Source organism: Giraffa tippelskirchi, chromosome 12, assembly GCF_054371585.1.
Source record: "Giraffa tippelskirchi isolate mGirTip1 chromosome 12, T2T-mGirTip1v1.2.pri, whole genome shotgun sequence".
Classification (NCBI taxonomy): Eukaryota; Metazoa; Chordata; class Mammalia; order Artiodactyla; family Giraffidae; genus Giraffa; species Giraffa tippelskirchi.
In genome coordinates this window covers 93058715-93082888 of record NC_137286.1, presented here as the reverse complement: position 1 = coordinate 93082888, position 24174 = coordinate 93058715, and the positions used below count along the sequence as shown (strand labels likewise).

At 40.4% G+C, this 24174-nt stretch overlaps 1 protein-coding gene across 4 annotated transcripts in view; it reads right to left on the bottom strand.

The window, feature by feature from the left end:
* The window catches only part of MRPS31 (mitochondrial ribosomal protein S31), a 36221-nt gene extending 12871 nt beyond the window's left edge, over positions 1-23350 (bottom strand). Inside the window, exons 1-5 of one of the 4 annotated variants that reach the window (XM_081547738.1) lie at positions 21974-23350; positions 16621-16905; positions 12310-12465; positions 3463-3603; positions 829-908 (exon numbers count right to left, since the gene is read on the bottom strand). In XM_081547738.1, the coding sequence (XP_081403864.1) occupies positions 829-908; positions 3463-3603; positions 12310-12465; positions 16621-16905; positions 21974-22119 (808 nt within the window). In that variant the 5' untranslated portion in view covers positions 22120-23350. Of the gene's footprint in view, positions 1-828; positions 909-3462; positions 3604-12309; positions 12466-16620; positions 16906-21416; positions 21756-21973 lie in introns of those variants that run through there. The other 3 variants (XM_081547741.1, XM_081547739.1, XM_081547740.1) reach the window with 3 other exon arrangements.
* Positions 23351-24174: the final 824 nt, after the last annotated feature.

Sequence of the window (24174 nt, the reverse complement as noted above, 5' to 3'; positions counted from 1 at the left end):
GTTAAGAAAAAACACTACAAGTCCACTAAATACATTTCCTGAATGCTCTCCTTCCCATTTCCTAAATAATCTGTAAAACATTTCTACAAGTTAGCATCTATAAATGCCATCTCCTCTTCTAGACAGTAAGATTCCTTAGGGCAGACATTACAATTTTTCTTTATGTAACAACACAGAGGTGTGTTGCAAATAGTGTAATAGTTGATCATTAACATTTTAACCCAGGTTAGCAGCCACTCTATAGATCTGGATCCTTGAAGCAGACAGTACTTACATGTGTTCCATGGGGCTGCAACATTTCAAAGGGGAAACCTGACCAACACAAGCATGTTAACAACTATGTGCATAAGCAAGATCCATGTAGACAGGGCTTCCCTGATGGCTCAGTGAGTACAGAACCCACTGCAATGCAGGACATGGGGGTATGATCCCTGGGTCGGGACAATCCCCTCGAGGAGGAAATGGCAACCTACTCCAGTACTCTTGCCTGAAAAATCCCATGATCAGAAGGGCCTGGCAGGGCTACAGTCCATGGGGTCGCAGAGTCAGACAAGACTGAACATGAGTACGAACGGTCAATGACAGGACAGAATATCAAAATACCTGATTATTATGCAATCAAAATAAGACATTTTTCAAAGATAGAATGTTTCCACACCTGAGAGATAGTGTTACTTTTTTTTTTTTTGCTAGTGTGTGAAAACTCCAGGGTTTGGAATGGATGGCTAGGCTCTTCAAACATGGGGAAAGATCTTTCAGCAACTCCTCTCCCTCCAGTATCAATGACCAGGGCACAGGCAGGAGAACAGTCTTATTTTCTTAACAAACCTGTTTCAGGTGCCTCTTCAGTAACTGCCTTAAGCTCAAAAATATTAAGTCTCTTCCCCTTGTACATATTTTTCCTAAAACTGAAAAATAAAAAAATTATTTTAATGAATATTTTTATACATGGTCAACAAAAATTATTTATGAGAGGAAACTTTTATATGAAAGTCAATATAAAAATTAAAAGTAAAAAAAATATATTAAAATTAATTTCACTGGGGGAAAAAAAAAATTCCACTGACCCACACCAGACATTTGAATTAAACCGCATGTCTTTAGGACTGACAACTAAAAATAGGAACAAATTCACCTGAATTTTTGCATCATAATACAGCAAAGCAGTTATAACAATTAACTTCCAAAATACCTAACTGAAAAGATCAGCTTAATTTGCTACAATTTTTATTTGATCCATTGCATATTAAGGTTTTAGAAAATCTGATGTTGTGGAAAGATATCAAAATATGCTAAGTTAGAAATTGTTAAAGTCAACACTTGTCTTCGTTTAAGGGTAGAAAACACTGCATGCTTCTTAATTACAAATTATAGTTATAAAAGACTGCATAGAAAAATCAAAACATCCCCACTCGCATAGAGATCGTTCTGTAATTTTAAAATTATAATTAACTTTCTTTACAAAACTATTTAATTAACTCAAAATTAATGTCACAGAATTAATAGGTAACTTTTCTTTGTACATTTTAATCAACAGCTTTATGCATCAATTCACATTCTTATTTGAAAAAACTTACTGGCAGATTAAACACTAGGTTATAAACTGGAAGGTTAGTTTTTAAAATAACTTTGAATTCTTCTCTGGATCAAATTACTTTTTTCTACTAAATTAAACTAACCGAAAAAAATTAAAATATCATGTTAAAATTAGATAAGTGAAAAGTGTTAGTCGCTCAGTCGTGTCCGACTGTTTGGGACTCCATGGACCGTATGTAGCCTGCCAGGCTCCGCTGTCCATGGGATTCTCCAGGCAAGACTACTGGGGTGGGTAGCCATTCCCTTCTCCAGGAGATCTTCCTGACCCAGGGATTGAACCTGGGTCTCCTGCCTTGCAGGCAGATTCTTTACCATTTGAGCCACGCCCTAGGGCTTCATATTTAGCATTTCACAGGTAGGCAAACAGACCGACAGGACTATAAAAGATGTCCAGTCCCAGAATTAGTCAGATGTACGGCGCAGGCCAGCGTGGCTCCAAAACCAGCAATTGTGATTCACACTTCTCCATCTCTAATGGAAGGAATCAGTTGAGTCCTGGGTTGTCTCAGGTTGCTCCAAGTCAGAGCAGGTGAACAATCTGGTATCTCATCATTGCTTCCCCTTATTCTAGAGTCCTGTAAGCAACTTTTTTAATGCAGGCATTATAAACACATGAACCCTTTCCCTACTTTTTTAGCTTCTGCCTTGTCGCCTTCTAATTTTTGATGACAGCTCAAATTTTTAAAAATCAACCTATGATACAGCATTCTGATGTAGCTGCATGGAATCATTTCAAAGAGGACTGACTCAAAGACTGATTTAAAGATGACTACATTTAAATATTTTGGGAGAAGCTCTTTGTTTGTTTGTGAAGTTTTCTAGGGTGTTTTGTGGAATTTTTTTTTTTACTCAAGTACAGTTGATTACAATGTTGTGTTAGTTTCTGCTGTACAGCAAAGTGAGTCAGTTATACAAATAAATATAGCCACTCTTTTTTAGATTTTATTCCCATATATGTCATTACTGGGGGAATCTTTAAGTTAAATTCCAAGTGACACATTCTACTTCGTCCAATGTCATAGATATACAAATTATTTTAATTCAAATAATCTTCCAAAGTCACTATAACCTCTGAACTTCCTTTATTAACTACTGACCATCTTTTCCAATTCTCGTGTATCAATTAATAATTTAATACCCAGAAGGAGCTAACTCAGGTTCCTGAGATTATACGTAGAACAAAATCCATGGAATAAGCAACACATAGAAAACACTCCAATTGTAAGCACATCCTGCTATAGAGTTCAGTTAGTGTTTGTCAGACCATGCTAAATATTTGGTTTTCTCTCCCCAACTATCACTTCATAGGCTTGAAGGAGAAAAAGCACAAACTTTACGTAAACACAGACAGCTTTCTACTATAAAATAACTATGTAAGATATGGCTTAGCATCTTTAAGAACTACAAATTACCAAATTGAGATTGCCACAAATAAGCTACCACTTAAAGGTATTATAATGGATCCTCTTCCTTTTTTTGATGGTGGGTCATTTCTCTAAGGTATGAAGAAAGATGATTATAGAGAAAGGTAAAGGCTACATGAATATACTACATTAGAATGAAAAATAATGCTTCTCACAAAACATTCATTTGTTCAGAATTTGGTCAGCTCCACTTATTTTAAATCAGGAGACTGTTAATCAGGGTAAATGTGAGGCAGGGCCCATTTTGACTTACAAGATAGAAAATGGAAGGCTGCTAAACCCAGTACATCTTTTCGTTTCTAGGAGATGGTAAGCAAAGACTACGGAGGGAGATATAAATGTATCCGTGATGCTCAGATACCCAACAGCAAGAATATACATGGTAACAGAGTAAATCGACAGTTCAACAAATAAAATCAAATAGACTGCAGAGCCTGAGTACCTTTTTCTCAGATCAGCCATCTTCTCTTGGTCAACAAAATCATCAGCCCCTTCGTCAAACTGAATCTGGTGCACTGGTCGTGTGCTAGTTCTCGCTGTGGAGGATCTGGCAACTTTCATATCTGATATGATGTTACTGAAACTGAGAAAAGAAAAGGTCAAGTGTGTTAGAAATTTTAGCTATGGAAGAGTAATGAACTTACTGTATGTTGTGTATCAATACCACAGACCACTAAGATCTCTGCTGCTCTGTCTTTTAAAAGTGCAATTCAGAAATGTTCATTCGAAACATGATTAAAGGTGTCACTCATGAGAAACTGTCACACATCCAGAGAAGTGGAAATACAATCAGTATCTGTATCCCTATCACCTAGATTAAAAAGCTGCATTGGACGCGGCAGAAGATGGCGGAGGAATAGGACGGGGAGACCACTCTCTCCTCCACAAATTTATCGAAAGAACATCTGAACGCTGACCAAACTTCACAAAACTACTTCTGAAGGCTGGCTGAGGACGTCAGGCTTTCACAAAAACTGCGCATTATCTTCAAAAGAGGTAGGAGAAATTATAAAAGATAAAAAGAGAGACAAAAGAGTTAGGGACGGAGACCCGTCCCGGGGAGGGAGTCGTAAAAGAGGAGGAATTTCCAAGCACCAGGAAACCCTCTCACCGGCGGGTGTGGGGGAGGATTTTTTATCTCGGAGGGCAACGTAACTGGGAGGAAAAAATAAATAAAATCCACAGATTACGTGCCTAAAGCAACTCCCAGCAAAGAACCCCAGACGCTCGCATCATCCGCCACCAGCAAGTGGGGGCTGAACGGAGAGGAGCGGGCGGCATTGCCTAGGGTAAGGACCGGGCCCGAGTGCCCCGAGGGCAATCTGAGGGAGCTAACGTGAGATAGTAACCTAAACTGTAGGACAGCGAGAGAGAGAGAACTATCCCGCGAAAAGCCCAACTCTAAGGCACTGCCGGCCCGCTCACAGAACAAAGGACTGAGCGATACCAGAGGAGAGCTAGCCGGCTGCGGACCGCGCCATCCCCCGCCGGACACAGCGGGCAGGCGGGGCCCGCCAGAGCCGGAAAGGGGCAAACTCGGCTCCAAAGAGGGCACCCCCTACCAAACTGCAAACAGGCTCCCAGTTTTTAAGCAAAGACTGCCTGAGATCCTGGAGGGTCGACAGCAGCCGGGAGGGTCGCAGCCAGAGACCAGCTCCCCAGAACCGACACAAAGCACACCGGAGCCGGGCGCGCCCGTAAACCGAGGCGGGGACCAGGGAGGTGATAAGCCGCACCGCCCCAACAGGGGACAGCGCCCTCGCCAAACTCCTGGCCGCCTGGGCAGCTCCGACCGGGAACGGCACAAGCCGCGGGCAAAATCGAGTCTGCGCCTTTGTGGAGTAACCGGGAGCCTGAACCTGAGCGGCTTAGACCTGGGAAGTGCACGCAGCTCAGGGCCCGCTCCCCGGCCGAGTAACCTGAAGCCTGAGCAGGGTAGACGGGGAAAGCACACACGCCGTGAGCGGGGGCGAACCCAGTGCGGCCGAGACACTGCGAGCTTACCACACACACGCCAGAATTGCAGTGTTCCTTCCTCCCCACAGCACGATTGAACAAGCGAACCTAAAGAGATCACCTCCACCGCTTTGTTGCAGGGCGGAAATTAGATACTGAAGAGATCTCCAAACAGAAGCCAAATAAACAGAGGGAAGTGCTTTGGAAGGGACAGGCCAACAGATTAAGATCCCTGTAGTTAATACCGACTGCATTAAAAAGGACCTACAGATCTTGAAAAGTATAAGCAGGAATAAGGATCTATCTAAAACTGAGCAGATCCCACACTGCTCACAACAGCTCCAGAGAAAGTCCGGGATATATATATTTTTTACTATTATTATTATTTTTTTTTTTTTAATTTTTTTTTTAATTTTTTTTTTAATTTTTTTTTTAATTAAAAAAAATTTTTTTTCTCTTCTTTCCTTTTTCTTCAAGTCCTCTATTACACCTTTAACTTTCATTTTCATAACCCACTATTAACTTGCAAAAAAAAAAAAAAAACCCCTATTTTTGAAGCAAACTACATACATATATCTTATACCTTTTGTGTTTTCTTTTTTTTTTTAATGTTTTTTTCCTGTTCTACATTTTTTTACTGTTTCTTGTTTTACTGTTTTACTGTTTTTTTTCTTTTTACACTGTTCCCTTTTTTCTTTTTTTTTTTTTAGATTGTAAGTTTTATAAGAGTCTAACCTCTACTCTAGATTTTTAATCTGTGTTTTACATATTTGATATCAACTTTGTACATTTAAGAACCCAATCTTTAGGACCCTTTTTTACTCAGGAGTGTGATCACTGGCCTGATCACTCTCTCCCCCTATTGATGCTCTTTCTTCTCCCCCAGGGAACCTCTATCTCCCACCCTCCTCCTTCTCTTCTCAACCCAATTCTGTGAATCTCTGAGGGTGTTCTGGGTACTGGAGAACACTTCAGGAACAGGATACTGCCCAGATCTCTCTCTCCCCTCTTAATTCCTCCCTTTCTACTCATGCTCACCTCTGTTACCTTCCTCCCCCCTCTCTATGTATCTCTGTGAATCACTCTGAGGGTTCCAAACTGTGGAAAGCACAGAGGGAAGTGCTTACTGGCTAGATTGCTCTCTCCACATTTGAATTCCCCTCTTCCCCTCCTGGTCACCTCAACACACCCCCCCCCCACCTCATCTCTCCATGTAACTCAGTGAACCTTTCTGGGTATCCCTCACTGTGGAGAATCTTTTCACCATTAACCTAAAAGTTTTATTATTGAGGCTGTATGGAAGGAGAAGTCTTGAGGCTACTGCAAGAATAAGACTGAAAGCCAGGGGAAACATTAATTAATAAGAGACCATCCAATAGCCTCCATAAATTCACTGAAACCAAGCTCCACCCAAGAGATAATAAGTCCCAGAGCAAGACATACCACGCAAATTCTCCAGCAACGCAGGAACATAGACCTGAGCATCAATATACAGGCTGCCCAGAGGCACAGCAAATCCATAGACATCTCAAAAATTAATACTGGTCACTCCATTACACTCAAGAGAGCAGAAATCCAGCTCCACCCACCAGAACACCGACACAAGCTCCCCCAACCAGGAAACCTTGACAAGCCACCTGTCCAACCCCAACCGCAGTGAGGAACCTCCACAACAAAGAGGAACTTCATACTACCAGAATACAGAAGGGCCACGCCTAACACAGCAATCTAAACAAGATGAAAAGGCAGAGAAATACTCAGCAAGTAAAGGAAAATGAGAAATGCCCACAAAGCCAAACAAAAGAGGAGGAGATAGGGAATCTATCCGAAAAAGAATTTAGAATAAGGATAATAAAAATGATCCAAAATCTTGAAAGCAAAATGGAGTTACAGATAAATAGCCTGGAGACAAAGATTGAGAAGATGCAAGAAATGTTTATCAAGGACTTAGAAGAAATAAAAAGGAATCAATATAGAATGAATAATGAAATAAAGGAGATAAAAGACACTCTGGAGGGAACCAACAGTAGAATAACGGAGGCAGAAGATAGGATAAGTGAGGTAGAAGATAGAATGATGGAAATAAACGAAGCAGAGAGGAAAAAGGAAAAAAGAATCAAAAGAAATGAGGAAAACCTCCGGGACCTCTGGGACAATATGAAACGCCCCAACTTTCGAATCATAGGAGTCCCAGAAGAAGAAGATAAAAGGAAAGGCCATGAAAAAATACTCGAGGAGATAATAGTTGAGAATTTCCCTAAATTGAGGAAAGAAATAGTCACAGAAGTCCAAGAAACCCAGAGAGTTCCAAACAGGATAAACCCAAGGCGAAACACCCCAAGACACATATTAATCAAATTAACAAAGATCAAACACAAAGAACAAATATTAAAAGCAGCAAGGGAAAAACAACAAATAACACACAAGGGGATCCCCATAAGGATAACAGCTGATCTTTCAATAGAAACCCTTCAGGCTAGAAGGGAATGGCAGGACATACTTAAAGTAATGAAAGAGAATAATCTACAACCCAGATTACTGTACCCAGCAAGGATCTCATTCAGATATGAAGGAGAATTCAAAAGCTTTACAGACAAGCAAGAGCTGAGGGAATTCAGCACCACCAAACCAGCTCTCCAGCAAATGCTAAAGGATCTTCTCTAAACAGGAAACACAGAAAGGATGTTTCAACACGAACTCAAAACAACAAAGTAAATGGCAACGGGATCATACTTATCAATAATTACCTTAAATGTAAATGGGTTGAATGCCCCAACCAAAAGGCAAAGGGTTGCTGAATGGATACAAAAACAAGACCCCTATATATGCTGTCTACAAGAGACCCACCTCAAAACTAGGGACACACACAGGCTGAAAGTGAAAGGATGGAAAAACATATTCCATGCAAACGGAGACCAAAAGAAAGCAGGAGTCGCAATACTCATTTCAGATAAAATAGACTTTAAAATAAAGGATGTGAAAAGGGACAAAGAAGGACACTACATAAAGATCAAAGGATCAATTCAAGAAGAAGACGTAACAATCATAAATATATATGCACCCAACATAGGAGCACCACAATATATAAGGCAAATACTAACAAGTATGAAAGGGGAAATTAACAATAACACAATAATAGTGGGAGACTTTAATACTCCACTCACGCATATGGATAGATCAACTAAACAGAAAATTAACAAGGAAACACAAACTTTAAATGATACAATAGACAAATTAGATTTAATTGATATTTACAGGAGTTTCCACCCCAAAACAATCAATTTTACCTTTTTCTCAAGTGCACATGGAACTTTCTCCAGGATAGATCACATCCTGGGCCATAAATCTAGCCTTGGTAAATTCAAAAAAATTGAAATCATCCCAGCCATCTTCTCTGACCACAATGCAGTAAGATTAGACCTCAATTACAGGAAAAAAACTATTAAAAGTTCCAACATATGGAGGCTAAACAACACGCTTCTGAATAACCAACAAATCACAGAAGAAATCAAAAAAGAAATAAAATTATGCATAGAAACGAATGAAAATGAAAACACAACAACCCAAAACCTATGGGACACTGTAAAAGCAATACTAAGGGGAAGGTTCATAGCAATACAGGCGTACCTCAAGAAACAAGAAAAAAATCAAATAAATCAACTAACTCTACACCTAAAGCAACTAGAGAAGGAAGAAATGAAAAACCCCAGGGTCAGTAGAAGGAAAGAAATCTTAAAAATTAGGGCAGAAATAAATGCAAAAGAAACAAAAGAGACCATAGCAAAAATCAACAAAACTAAAAGCTGGTTTTTCGAGAAGATAAACAAAATTGATAAGCCATTAGCCAGACTCATCAAGAAACAAAGGGAGAAGAATCAGATCAACAAAATTAGAAATGAAAATGGAGAGATCACAACAGATTCCACAGAAATACAAAGGATCATAAGAGAATACTACCAACAGCTATATGCCAATAAAATGGACAACTTGGAAGAAATGGACAAATTCTTAGAAAAGTATAACTTTCCAAAACTGAACCAGGAAGAAATAGAAGATCTTAACAGACCCATCACAAGCACGGAAATCGAAAGTGTAATCAGAAATCTTCCAGCAAACAAAAGCCCAGGACCAGACGGCTTCACAGCGGAATTCTACCAAAAATTTAGAGAAGAGCTAACACCTATCCTACTCAAACTCTTCCAGAAAATTGCAGAAGATGGTAAACTTCCAAACTCATTCTATGAGGCCACCATCACCCTAATTCCAAAACTAGACAAAGATGTCACAAAAAAGGAAAACTACAGGCCAATATCACTGATGAACATAGATGCAAAAATCCTTAATAAAATTCTAGCAAACAGAATCCAACATCATATTAAAAAGATCATACATCATGACCAAGTGGGCTTTATCCCAGGAATGCAAGGTTTTTTTAACATCCGCAAATCAATCAATGTAATACACCACATTAACAAATTGAAAGAAAAAAACCATATGGTTATCTCAATAGATGCAGAAAAAGCCTTTGACAAAATTCAGCACCCATTTATGATTAAAACCCTCCAGAAAGCAGGAATAGAAGGAACATATCTCAACATAATAAAAGCTATATATGACAAACCCACAGCAAACATTATCCTCAATGGTGAAAAATTGAAAGCATTTCCCCTAAAGTCAGGAACAAGGCAAGGATGCCCACTTTCACCACTACTATTCAACATAGTTTTGGAAGTTTTGGCCACAGCAATCAGAGCTGAAAAAGAAATAAAAGGAATACAGATAGGAAAAGAAGAAGTAAAACTCTCACTGTTTGCAGATGACATGATCCTCTACATAGAAAACCCTAAAGACTCTACTAGAAAATTACTAGAGTTGATCAATGAATATAGTAAAGTTGCAGGATATAAAATTAACACACAGAAATCCCTTGCATTCCTATACTCCAATAATGAGAAAACAGAAAGAGAAATTAAGGAAACAATACCATTCACCATTGCATCAAAAAGAATAAAATACTTAGGAATATATCTACCTAAAGAAACAAAAGACTTATATATAGAAAACTATAAAACACTGATGAAAGAAATCAAAGAGGACACAAACAGATGGAGAAATATACCGTGTTCATGGATTGGAAGAATTAATATAGTGAAAATGAGTATTCTACCCAAAGCAATCTACAGATTCAATGCAATCCCTATCAAGCTACCAATGGTATTTTTCACAGAACTAGAACAAATCATCTCACAATTTGTATGGAAATATAAGAAACCTCGAATAGCCAAAGCAATCTTGAGGAAGAAGAATGGAACTGGAGGAATCAACCTACCTGATTTCAGGCTCTACTACAAAGCCACAGTCATCAAGACAGTATGGTACTGTCACAAAGATAGAAATATAGATCAATGGAACAAAATAGAAAGCCCAGAGATAAACCCACGCACATATGGACACCTTATCTTCGACAAAGGAGGCAAGAATATACAATGGAGAAAAGACAATCTCTTTAACAAGTGGTGCTGGGAAAACTGGTCAACCACTTGTAAAAGAATGAAACTAGAACACTTCCTAACACCGTACACAAAAATAAACTCAAAATGGATTAAAGATCTAAACGTAAGACCAGAAACAATAAAACTCCTAGAGGAAAACATAGGCAAAACACTCTCCGACATAAATCACAGCAGGATCCTCCATGACCCACCTCCCAGAATATTGGAAATAAAAGCAAAAATAAACAAATGGGACCTAATTAAAATTAAAAGCTTTTGCACAACAAAGGAAACTATAAACAAGGTGAAAAGACAGCCTTCAGAATGGGAGAAAATAATAGCAAATGAAGCAACAGACAAACAATTAATCTCAAAAATATACAAGCAACTTCTGCAGCTGAATTCCCGAAAAATAAACGACCCAATGAAAAAATGGGCCAAAGAACTAAACAGACATTTCTCCAAAGAAGACATACAGATGGCTAACAAACACATGAAAAGATGCTCAACATCACTCATTATTAGAGAAATGCAAATCAAAACCACAATGAGGTATCATTTCACACCAGTCAGAATGGCTGCTATCCAAAAGTCTACAAGCAATAAATGCTGGAGAGGGTGTGGAGAAAAGGGAACCCTCTTACACTGTTGGTGGGAATGCAAACTAGTACAGCCACTATGGAGAAGAGTGTGGAGATTCCTTAAAAAACTGGGAATAGAACTGCCATATGACCCAGCAATCCCACTGCTGGGCATATACACCGAGGAAACCAGAATTGAAAGAGACGCGTGTACCCCAATGTTCATCGCAGCACTGTTTACAATAGCCAGGACATGGAAGCAACCTAGATGTCCATCAGCAGATGAATGGATAAGGAAGCTGTGGTACATATACACAATGGAATATTACTCAGCCATTAAAAAAAATACATTTGAACCGGTTCTACTGAGATGGATGAAACTGGAGCCCATTATACAGAGTGAAGTAAGCCAGAAAGAAAAACAACAATACAGTATACTAATGCATATATATGGAATCTGAAAGATGGTAACGATAACCCTATATGCGAGACAGAATAAGAGACACAGATGCATGGAACAATTTTATGGACTCTGAGGGAGAAGGTGAGGGTGGGACGTTCTGGGAGAATGGCATTGAGACATGTGTATTGTCATATGTGAAACAGAGCACCATTCCATGTTCGATGCATGTGACAAGGGCTCAGGGCCGGGGCAATGGGATGATCCAGAAGGATGAGAGGGGGAGGGAGGTGGGTGGGGGGTTCGGGAAGGGGAACACATGTAAACCCATGGCTGATTCTTGTCAATGTATGGCAAAAACTATTACAATATTGTAAAGTAATTAGCCCCCAACTAAAATAAATAAATTTATAAAAAAAAAAAAAAAAAAAAAAAAAAAGCTGCATTAAAGTTGAAATGTAGCCATTTTTATTTGTTGCCTTACGTTTGTGCAAATAAAATAAAATGAGAGATCATATTGTACATAAAACCAGCATATTATTTAACTAAAAAAAAATCTTCTCAGAGAAATTCTTATTCTGTTATTTATTATTTTTAATAACATCACTGATGGTACTACTTCTTTTTCAGGGACAAGAATTATGTAACTTCTGAAAAGAAGTTTTAACCATTCCACTGGTCTTCTAAAACTGTGATCTTCCTTATTAACATATGAGTTATAACAGAAATTAAACTGCTAATATTTAGAGGCATACTTTATATATGAATAGATATATTATGTATATTGCTCAGCATGCACTGAGTGAAGCCAGCCTATTGGAGGTATCAGCGCCACTGGCACGGCTATCTGACTCACTAACCTAATTTTGGGTTTCTCTTCATCCTTCTGAGCCTTCGAGTCTTCCTCGTGCTGCCGGAGCTGCCTGAGCAGCTCCAACTTGGTCGTCTGCTTGTCAAAAGGGAGAGAGTCAGCAACTGCAGACGCAGCCGCCACCAACTCTGGGCTCAGGGACTTGCTTCAGAAAGAGAACACGGAAAACAAATAAGAGACAGAGGCATGACTTCAGTGGAAAGTCAAATTTGATTTCCTGGGTAAAAAGCTTCATGTCATTCGAAAAGTACCATTCAATGTCTAACAAAATCAAGGATTCTTAACACAATATTGTAAATCAACTATACTTCAATAAACTTAAAAAAAAAATTCTTAAACACAAGGTATCAGTTTTATAATAAGCGTTACAATGCTGAAATTTCAAGTTAATGGATCCTTAATGAAGCACAACACTAACTCAAAACAATATATGAAGGTGGAGGGATGAGGGATCCGCCTCAAAAAGGATAAATTTGTGGATTTTTAAATTAGATGCCATTTTATTTCAAAAAACAATACAGACTGCAAGCAAATATAAAAGTCGTGAAACCTGTTTATATAAGCTTTAATCAAAATCTTCCCAAACTGGAAACTACCCAAAGCACTATCACCAGAACAGATAAACTGTGATATATATCCATGCAACGAACAGTACTCAGCTCATGTCACATGCATGACAATGAACGGAAGAAGCTGGATTAAAGAAAAGTATATCTTGCATGATTCTATTTATATCAAGAGGTGAAATTAAGGCGAAAAAAAAAAATCAGAATAGCAGCTGCCTCAGGACAGAAGGTTACTGATGGGGAAGGTCAAGATGGGTAATGCTTTGCATCTTGGAAAGTGTGTGGGTTCCATGTGCACATCAATTTGTCAATATCCTGCCGCTAAGATCTGTATACTTTAACGTATGTAAATTTTACCCAGGGGGTAGGGGGAACCATAAACCAGCAAGTGGGAGATGTAAAGTGAGTGAAGGTATAGATGACACAAGAATGGCAAGATGTGGTAATTATCAACCCTTCATCATAGGATTTTACTTTATATTTTACATTTTCCATAAGCTAAAAAAAAAGGAGGCTATTCTTCAGTAAATTAGGGTAAGTTAAGAGAAAAATATGCCAGCTACAAAAAAGAAGTTATTTACATTTTTTAACTCACTGAAAATAACTGCCATCTCAATTAGTGGGATCCAAATTACTGTTTTACTTTACTTGGCTTTCTATCTCAGGAAATGAGTGTTACATGAAAACTGAGGTTCCCAAATTCCTGAAGCTTGGCCTCACAGAGACTATTAGAGCCTGGAAACCCTCAAGAAAGCTGTGAGAGCTGTACATAAATCAATGTCACCAGAAACTGGAAGCAAGGGGACCTTAAAGAATAGGTAGCCGAAATTGGAGCTGAAATTGGGGCAGGTAGTAGGTTGGTTAAGAGGATATTAGTTAAAGTAGGAGCTAGAAATTTTGGTTACCACTGTGCCCACCAGGGGTCTTATTAGGGTTCATGATACATTTGGATTCAAACCTGTGGGCATGACTGTAAAAACCTAAGATCTTAGAAAGATTTAAGATGGTGCCTTAGAGTGCCTTTCAGACAACAGAAATTCTAAGATGTGGTTTCAGGGCCTCTCACAGGGAGCTCAATATAGACCTGGACCCTGGTTCCCAAACTGTGCCCTAAGGCACTCCAGAGTACCACAGGGAAATATTAACCATGTCTGTCAGCGACTGTGAAGTACTAAGTCAAGGTAGCTCACAGTTTTAACATCAGACTACCACATTCCTTTCTATGTCACCATATCTTTGTGAAGATGGTTCTCCAGCAGCTGCTGTGATAAAAAGCATGAACCCTTCAAAAATCAGTATGGAACAGGAATGAGAGAGAGAGTGTCGAAGGCTAGGTCATAAAAACTACACAATTCCTAGGGGCTCGTTTTCTCTCTGGACACTCCCCAAATTAAGATGGGGAAAAAAAAAAAAAATCAGAACAGCAGCTGCCTCAGGACAGAAGGTTACTGATGGGGAAGGTGAAGATGGGGTCTGGCCACCATGCAGTGAGGAAGCCCAGGCCACACACAGGTGCTTCCGTAACGGTCCCAGCTAAGGTATCAGCGAACAGCCAGTATCAACTGCCAGACCAGAGTGAGCAAACCCACAGATGGTTCCAGCTCCTGAACTTCCGAGTCTTCCAGCTGAGGCCTCAGACATCGTGGGGTGGAGATTAACCTTCTTCACTGTGCTCCATCCACACTGCTGACCCACAGAATCCATGAGCATTACAAAATGGCTGTTTTACACTGCTAACTTTGGGGGCAGTAGTTACACATTCATGGTATCTATATAAATATGCATAGGTTTCAATACATAATACAAATAAAAAACTAAAAGCAGGCCATGCACGAAGCAATTGACAGTGCATCATGAATCAAAGACAATGATTAACCTAGTTCTGTCCAACTGTCTATGTTACTTGCTCAGTCGTGTCAGACTCTTTGCAACCCCATGGACCGTAGCCTGCCAGGCTCCTCTGTCCATGGGATTTTTCCAGGCAAGGTAAAACTGGAGTGGGTTACCATTTCCTCCTCCAGGGGATCCTTCCTGACGCAGTGATCAAACCTGGGTCTCCTGCACTGGCAGGCAGATTCTGAGCCACCAGGACAGCCCAGTGGATCTGTGCATCAGGAATCCCTTAAAACACACAGCAGTCTCAGCACAGAATTCTCCTAGGCTTTTATGCTTGTCTCATTCATACCTAATTGGAAAGCAATTTTTAAAATTACCTTTACTGAATCTCTTTCCTCATAGCTCAGCTGGTAAAGAATCCACCTGCAATGCAGGAGACCCTGGTTCAATTCCTGGGTCGGGAAGATCCTCTGGAGAAGGGAAAGGCTACCCACTCCAGTATTCTTGGGCTTCCCTTGTGGCTCAGCTGGTAAAGAATTCGCCTGCAATGTGGGAGACCTGGGTTCGATCCCTGGGTCAGCAAGATCCCTTGGAGAAGGAAAAGGCTACCCATTCCAGTATTCTGGCCTGGAGAATTCCAGGGACTGTATGGTCCATGGAGTCGCAAAGAGTCGGACACAACTGAGAGACTTTCACTTTTACTTTTCACTTACTGAATCTCTGCAAAGCAATCAACACATCTGAACCACTTCATTAACAGTTAATTAAATTATAATAAAAACACAAAAGAGATCATCAACAGGTCTGGAAACGGAAAAAAAACCTCATTCTTCATAAATATTTTAAAATGTGTTTGAATATTATCCAATTATATGTATATATATTTTGTTTTACACTGTTTCTAAAAAGGAGGAAAAGATACTTATTACGGGCATTTCCTGTTTGAACAGGCTTACTCTCTACCTAGTTATGCCTTCCAGTGGTAGTTTTGATACAATATAGAAATCAAACAATTCCCTTAAAATGTTAAGTCATGGTGACCTGAATGGGAAAGAAGTCCAAAAGGGAAGGGATATAGGTATATGTGTGGCTGATTTATTTTCCTGTACGGCAGACACTAACACAACTTTGAAAAGCAACTATAATAAAAATTAATTAAAAAATGTTAAGTCACTCTGAGTATAGAAATCTGTATTATCTGTTTATTCTGCTAAGTGAGAGATAGGGATCTTAAAGCCACATTTCTTATTATTGATGATGTCATTGGTGCAATCACTATTTATACACTTATATACAACTAAAACAAAATCTTGACACAGAAACTACAATAAAATGCTAAAATATCATGGTTGTACTTAGATTCAGTAAAATATTATACTCTTTTGACAAGCACAAGGAATTATAATACTTTTAAGACACCACATAAGCTGAGAGCCCTGGAATTACTGGTGAAAGGAAGTCCCATGAAACAGCTGTAATTTACATTCCAAAATCTTACCCTAAGTGGAATTTTTTAATGAAATTTCAAATAAAGAAGTCTTTCAGGGATACAAAGCTACTTTCAAATCAGGATGTAAATAATTTGTTAATAAACAGCTTAAAGCAATTAAATGAGGTTAACAACTGATCAATATGTAAAAGAATGTGGAATTCTCAATTAGATCACTATTCTTTTCCTCTCTCTAGACTCTATACAGATATCCACTTACTTAAATATAGAACAATAACAGTATTTATCATGTAATTATTAGTCTCTGTGTTTACAAACTAATACTTAGTCTTCATTAGTTCCATACCTCCAATGTACTCTAATTAAAAAATTATTTTTTCTGAAAGAAAAAGTTTACTGGAGTTTCCAAAATTATTTAAAAAAAAATTCAAATTGCAATTCAATTTACCTCTCTTTGGGGGCATCTTCTGGAGATTTTTTAAGTCTGCCAATTGCAGCTTCCAAACTTTTAAGTTGTCCTCTGTTGGGTGGCTTTGTTGTTTGTACATTTAATGTGCTTAATTCAACTTTCATGCCCTTAATAATATTTACCAAGTCTTTTTTCTTATTCTCCTTTATACTCTGTTGGTTCTCCGTTTCCTTGGAAATTTCACAGGCTGGAACAGACTTATCATCTTTCTTGCTATAGGTCATGCTATTAGTGCCAAAATATCTTTGGATATTACTTTTTGTCCTGAAAAGATTAAAGGAAAAAAAAAAAGGAAATATAGTGCAAAATAACAGAGTCAGGGCTCAAAACATTGCTTCAATGGATTTAAATTTTTTTCAGTTCAAACCCTTCCCTTTTGCTTATGCTTGTTGTTAGCAACCATAAGAACAGCACTTAACATTTCTTGAACACATACTGTGTGCCTAGTTTTGTGTAACATTTTATGTATATTTTCTCACACCTACATTGACTCCATAAGGTAGGTATTATCCCCATTTTGCAGATAAGGAAACTGGAAACCAGAGCTGTAAACTTACCCAAGGCCATGTAGCTCAGAGGTCACTAAGGCCTAAGACACACTGGTGAGCACAAATAAGTTACAGGTGTGCTGAGATGCTGACCACCTGAGCCCTGCAAAGGCTATTCGGGGCCGGGGGCTCCTGGAGTGCCTGTCTGTTGCCTCCTTCCATTTACCTCAAGGTTTGGTATTAATACAAATATCATTGTCTATGTGTTCCATAATGTTAAAAACTTTGCAAAACACTGACACGGTTAATAAATTTCAATGTATTGTTCTTAAACCCCAAACTAACAGACTGCCAAGTTCTTGCTCTTAACATAAGAATATCTCACAATTAAACAATATAAAATAAAGAAACTTCTATCAATAACGAAGGTTACTTTCTTAAAAAAAAAAATTCCTGGCTGTGATTCTAATCTTTTCGACTTTCTCACTTGAGCTACCAATGTCATTTAACCAATCACTCTTTGTAAACTAAGCTAAAATGGGACAAAAAAAAGAATATTTAGTGGCTAGAGCTGCCATTCTGCTTTCTTCTTTATAGACTCATTTATGAAAAAGAACAACACAAATGATCCCATCTATTTCAAACTCATGCAGAAAAAGATTTCCCAAATGTCTAAGGAACCCAAATGTCTAATTTTACATTTTGTGGCATAAAGAATCTTTTGATATAGTTAATATTGAGGCACTTTAAAAACTGCTGCTGCTGCTAAGTCGCTTCAGTCGTGTCCGACTCTGTGCGACCCCATAGACGGCAGCCCACCAGGCTCCCCCACCCCTGGGATTCTCCAGGCAAGAACACTGGAGTGGGTTGCCATTTCCTTCTCCAATGCATGAAAGGGAAAAGTGAAAGTGAAGTCGTTCAGTCATGTCTGACTCTTAGCGACCCCATGGACTACAGCCTACCAGGCTCCTCCATCCATGGGATTTTCCAGGCAAGAGTACTGGAGTGGGGTGCCATTGCCTTCTCCGCTTTAAAAACTAGTGAATGTGCTAATCTCGGTAACAGGGTATAACCTATGAAAGTCATTGATTAAATATAGGGAATATCTACTCTGTGCTGGGCACTATACTAGGCACTGATGATACATTAGTAAATAATAATCTCAAGGTCCCTACTTTCATGAAGCTAACAGGCTAGAACACTTTCACAAACTTTAATAACTACCTAGAGGACTTACTGAAACACAGATTCTTTGGTTCTACCAACAATTCTGATTCAGTCGATTTGGGGAGGGACTTGCAGTCTGCATTTCTAACAGGTTCCCAAGTAATGCTGATGCTGCCCGTCAGAGGACCACATCTGAGTAGCCATGTTACTATGTCATTTAATCCTTACAATCTTTCAGGACAGGTTGTATGATTATATTCTTCCACATTATAAAAGAAACTGCTGCCCAAACAGGTTAAATTAGTGGTTCTTAACCTCTAGAGGTTATATGAATCAAAAAGGGAACTTATTTAAAACATGGATTCCTGACATTATCAGTTGGTAAATCTGGAATCAGGCCCAAGGATCTGCATTTAATCACGACTTGGTGCCACTGATCTCAAGAAACAGCATAAGACAATGGGTTAAACAGTATCTCAAGTTCTCACAGCTAGTAAGTGGTAGTGCCAGACTGTGTGTCTGCTCAGTCACTTCAGTCGTGTTCAACTCTTTGCCACCCTATGGACTGAAGCCCACCAGGCTCCTTTGTCCATGGGATTCTCCAGGCAAGAATACTGGGGTGGGTTGCCATACCCTCCTCCAGGAGATCTTCCCAACCCAGGGATCGAACCCAAGTCTCTTGTGTCTTTCACACTGCAGGCGAACTTCTTACCGCTGAGCCATTGGGGAAGCCCTTTATGAAACCCTTTAATGAAACCTTTATGAAACCCTTTAATTAAAGAGAAAATGGTTTTTTCCAAAAATGCTGAAACTCTTTGATCTGCTCATAAAAGTGTCAGAGGCTAACACATTGAACAACTTAAAAATCAGAATGAAAACCAACTGCACAATCAGTATCCTTATAATCAGTACATAGGAGCCTCAATATAATACTCAACATGTAGTACCAATGAATTCAGGAAAACGCTAATTACAATTTCACATGTGAAAGTCAAATTAATACTAAAGGCATCATAACAGAAAGGTGTCAATCAGGAGAATGAATCTCACATATAACCTGTGCTTCAAAGTTTTCTTCCAACACTGCTCTAGCACTACTGAAAGTAATCTATATTATTCCAGGAAAATCATGTATGTATAACACTAAACAAATAATAACTAGTATTATAATAGCAACTGCGTAACACTAAAATAATAAAACTCTAGCCCAACCTAACTTTCTTGTAGTCATGTATGGATGTGAGAGTTGGACTATAAAGAAAGCTGAGCACCAAAGAATTGATGCTTTTGAACTGTGGTGTTGGAGAAGGCTCTTGAGAGTCCCTTGGACTGCAAGGAGATCCAGCCAGTCCATCCTAAAGGAAATCAGTCCTGAATATTCATTGGAAGGACTGATGCTGAAGCTGAAACTCCAAGACTTTGGCCACCTGATGCAAAGAACTGACTCACTGGAAAAGACCCTGATGCTGGGAAAGACTGAAGACAGGAGGAGACAGAGGATGAGACGGTTGGATGGCATCACCAACTCGATGGACATGAGTTTGAGCAAGTTCTGAGTGATGGACAGGGAAGCCTGGCTTGCTGCAGTCCATGAGGTCGCCAAGAGTCGGACAGGACTGAGCGACTGAACTGAACTGACCTAACCTTTCACCTGGGCTTGTTTCCACTGAGATTTTTCCATAAATTTGTAGTTTTGTATTCTAAAAATTACAACATATTTTCAAAGCTTTCTCGAAGCTGCTCCTCATTCTTCTGTGAACATTAATGATACTCTCATTCTGCAAGGCAACTGGCTGAAATCTTTGCTGTCTCTACCACCCTTACTTCATCATATATCACACCCTAGCATTTTCATCGATCCAATTCTTCTCTATCCAGCTACTTCTTTCCATCCCCGGTGCTCCTAACCTGCTGTGGGTTGTACTTAACCAAATGAGTCCCACATCGATCTGCGTGAAATATACATGCAACAGAATTAAGTTTTCACAATCATGGGAGTTCTCAGAGAATACACATCAGTTCAGTTCAGTCGCTCAGTCGTGTCCGACTCTTTGCGACCCCATGAATTGCAGCACACCAGGCCTCACTGTCCATCACCAACTCCCGGAGTCTACCCAAACCCATGACCATCGAGTCAGTTATGCCATCCAACCATCTCATCCTCTGTTGTCCCCTTCTCCTCCCGCCCCCAATCCTACCCAGCATTAGGGTCTTTTCCAATGAGTCAACCCTTCGCATGAGGTGGCCAAAGTATTGGAGTTTCAGCTTCAACATCAGTCCTTCCAATGAACACCCAGGACTGATCTCCTTTAGGATGGATTGATTGGATCTCCTTGCAGTCCAAGGGACTCTCAAGAGTCTTCTCCAACACCACAGTTCAAAAGCATCAATTCTTCGGCGCTCAGCTTTCTTCACCGTCCAACTCTCACATCCATACATGAACACTGGAAAAACCATAGCCTTGACTAGACGGACTTTTGTTGGCAAAGTAATGTCTCTGCTTTTAAATATGCTATCTAGGTTGGCCATAACCTTCCTTCCAAGGAGTAAGCGTCTTTTAATTTCATGGCTGCAATCACCATCAGCAGTGATTTTGGATCAAGCAGGCTGCAAATGTTTTTCTTGCCTGACTAACTCAAACCTTCGGGCCCCCTTCAGATTTTACCAGACTTCTTTCCAGAAAGGACACCCTGAACCTCTCCTACAACGGTCAGGCGTCTCTGTTTGCTCACCCAGCTATTACCTGTTCGACAAATTTTGCCGTATTCTGCGCTACTCACATTATCTCTGACGTTACTCCACTATACTTGAACTGCCTACTTGGTGGAACTCTAAGCTCTGCGATGACAGGACTGTGTATTCGGGTCTTAAGCCCAATCCTGGCACAAAGATCAGCGCTTTCAATAAGGAAGGCAAGAATAAGATCATCACAGTCTTGTGAAGTTTAAAAAAAAAAAGTACATAAAACAAAACAACTTCGCTTTCTGGAACCTGGATAAAATGAGGGGAGAAGCGGCAAGAGAGATGAGGGGCGGTAGGTGGTAGACAGAGCACAGGGCAGCGGCCCAGGCCTGTGACCGGAGCTGTTCCCCAAGCACGCTATGACCTTGGGCAAGTCACCTTATCTTTCTGGGATTTTCCCTTGCTCAGAGTTAAAGCGGCGGCTTCTAAGCTCTCGCGGGTCGTAACACGGAGCCCAGGACGCCGGAGAAAGATTAAACTTGAATGTGCCAGAGCCGGGACAGGGGGTGCCTGAAGACCTGCGGGCCCACCAGCGGGAAACGCGGTACCTGACAGTTCCGTGCGGAGAAGCAAGGGGCACAACCGTGGCCGCCGATGCCTCCGGGCCTGCGGAGCACAGAGGGAGCCGGGAAACGGGGCGAAAAGGGAGGACCGCCGAGACCCTCGGGAACATCTCCGAGAAACGAACTAGAAACACAGGCGAACGACGCGTTCTCTGCCAAACACGCCCCCTCGGCTCCCGCTTCCGTTCCCCGGCCCGGGGCGCTCCTTTCCCTTAGCGTTCCGGCGGACAACAAGGGGCGGGTAATTATGTTCCGGTTTCGCCCGGGGCCGAGCCCGCTGCCTCCAGGCGACTCCACCAGAGATTCTGGTCCCAGAGGTGGAGTCAACTGAGGTCAGCGAGAGTGCGGCGCAGAGGGTGGGGGGACCCTGACCTGAGAGCTGGGAGTGGAGGAAGCGATCGACTGTGCAGATGCTGCCGATGAAGCGCAGAACTGACCCCAGAGTGCGGGGGAGAAGATCTCGACTCTCGGTGATGAACGGTCGCAGCGTTCATCATAGTATTCTCAAAATGACCCATGGCCGCCAAGGAGGTTAAAAAGCAAAGTTACCGTGGGCATGCGGTCCGATAAATTAGTATTTCTTTTCAGTCTCTGTTTTTGACGGGGAGTCAAAACATGTCTCCTTTAACCAAAATGGCCTGAGAGATTGAAAAAAACGATGCAAGAGAGAGACGTGGCTTTTTCTGCCCGTTATGAAGGCAGTGAACAGTGGCCCAGAAGAGATGAGGGGTTCCACAATTTGGAAGGCCATGAGTCGTGAAAAAGATAAAAAAAAATGCCGGCTTTTAGGTCACATGGAACCCTCTAGCTTAGAATCCCACAGTGTCGGTTGAATAGTATGTGTGTGCCAAGTCGCTTCAGTCGTGTCCGACTCTTTGCGACCCTATGAGTCCGCCAGGCTCCTCTGTTCATGGGATTCTCCAGGCAAGAATACTGGAGTGGGTAGCCATGCCCTGCTCCAGGGGATCTTCCCGACCCAGGGATTGAACCCCCTGTCTCTTACATCTCCAGCATTGGCAAGGCGGTTCTTTACCACTAGCGCCACCTGGGAAGCCCTCCGTTGTATATTAACATCAACATTTTCCCTGCCACTTCAAAAAAGAATCAAGATTGCTAGGGGATTTTTTTGTGATGCTGAAAACGTTGAGCAGATCTTGCTAAGATTCACTAACCCTGGCAGAACCCTTAGGACAATGCTAAACACAGTACACTAAGGAATGCTTTCCTTTTTTTTTTTCTTCTGCCTACAAGAAATACACTCTATTATTTGGCTGTGAGCTTGTTTGTTTTTCTTCCAGTTGTGTTCAGATATAATTGACACTCAGCATTAAGTTTAAGGTGTGCAGCATAATGATTTGACTCACATACATTATGAAATGATTACCACAATAAAGATAATTAATAGAGTAGTTCTAACTGGCCACAAATTAAACTATAAGAGAACTTCAATACATTCTAAGAAAAATAAAATAGACCTGTCCTTTGAAAAACCATAACTTGTCCAACTGTCCAGAGGAATAATTTATGAAAGCAACAAAAGCATGGCCTAAAAGAAAATGTTTTCCTCCTCCTTTTCTCTGGTCATTTTCTTCCCTGCTCCCTTGAAATGCACTTTCTAGAGCCAAGCGCCTTTGGCAAGAGGCAGCAAATCAACTGAAATAGGTCCAGGTATACATCAGTGACTTTGTCCTAAATGTCTTATGCAATTCTACACTAATTGACTCGACAAGTCTGCCATGAAAATGAAAAAAAAAATCATTCTATATTCCAGTTATCAACTGCTACGTAACACACCACCCCAAAATTTAACTTAATGGCTTAAAACAACAATTTATTATCTTTCATGGTTCTGTGGTTGACTGGGCTGAGCTGGGTGGTTCCTGCTTGAGGTTTCTCATGTGGTCACAGTCAGAGAGCAGTTAGTCTGAACTGGATGTCCAAAACAGTTTTTTCATTCATATATTTGATGGCTTAGATGGAATAACTGGAAGATACAGGCTGACTGGGCAATTCTCCCCCACCACATACTCTGTCCACGTGGCCTCTGAGATATAGCAGAATATGCCAGCCCAAAATATGCCCCTTTGGTGTAAAGATTATTCTGAGCTGTAAGCATTTAAGAAGAAGCAAACACACACACACACACACACACACACACACACACACACACACCCCAACTCTCTGCCCTCCCTATGTTTGCTCAAATTTGCAAAGTTGTCCCCTCCCTCCTCTACCAGGAAGGACAAAAATTAACCACTGAAGACAACTTTAGACCCTTGTTGGCCCAGAGATGGCTCAAAAGGAATCCACATAACCAACTTGACTCACTAACCTCTATCTTTCATTAGTTCCCATATATGTTTATTTTCTTAGAATCTGCTGCCCTAGAAACTCAAATCATTTGCTATGGTTTTGTCCCATCTCTAAAAATGTATTGCTTTTTGTTATGATGCTCTATAACCCAGAGTTATAACCACTCTTTTGAGTTACTCATCCCTGAGTGCTCCCATATACATGCGTGATGCATGTGTTAATAAATTCTGTTTTTCTCTCGTTAACCTGTCTTTTGTCAG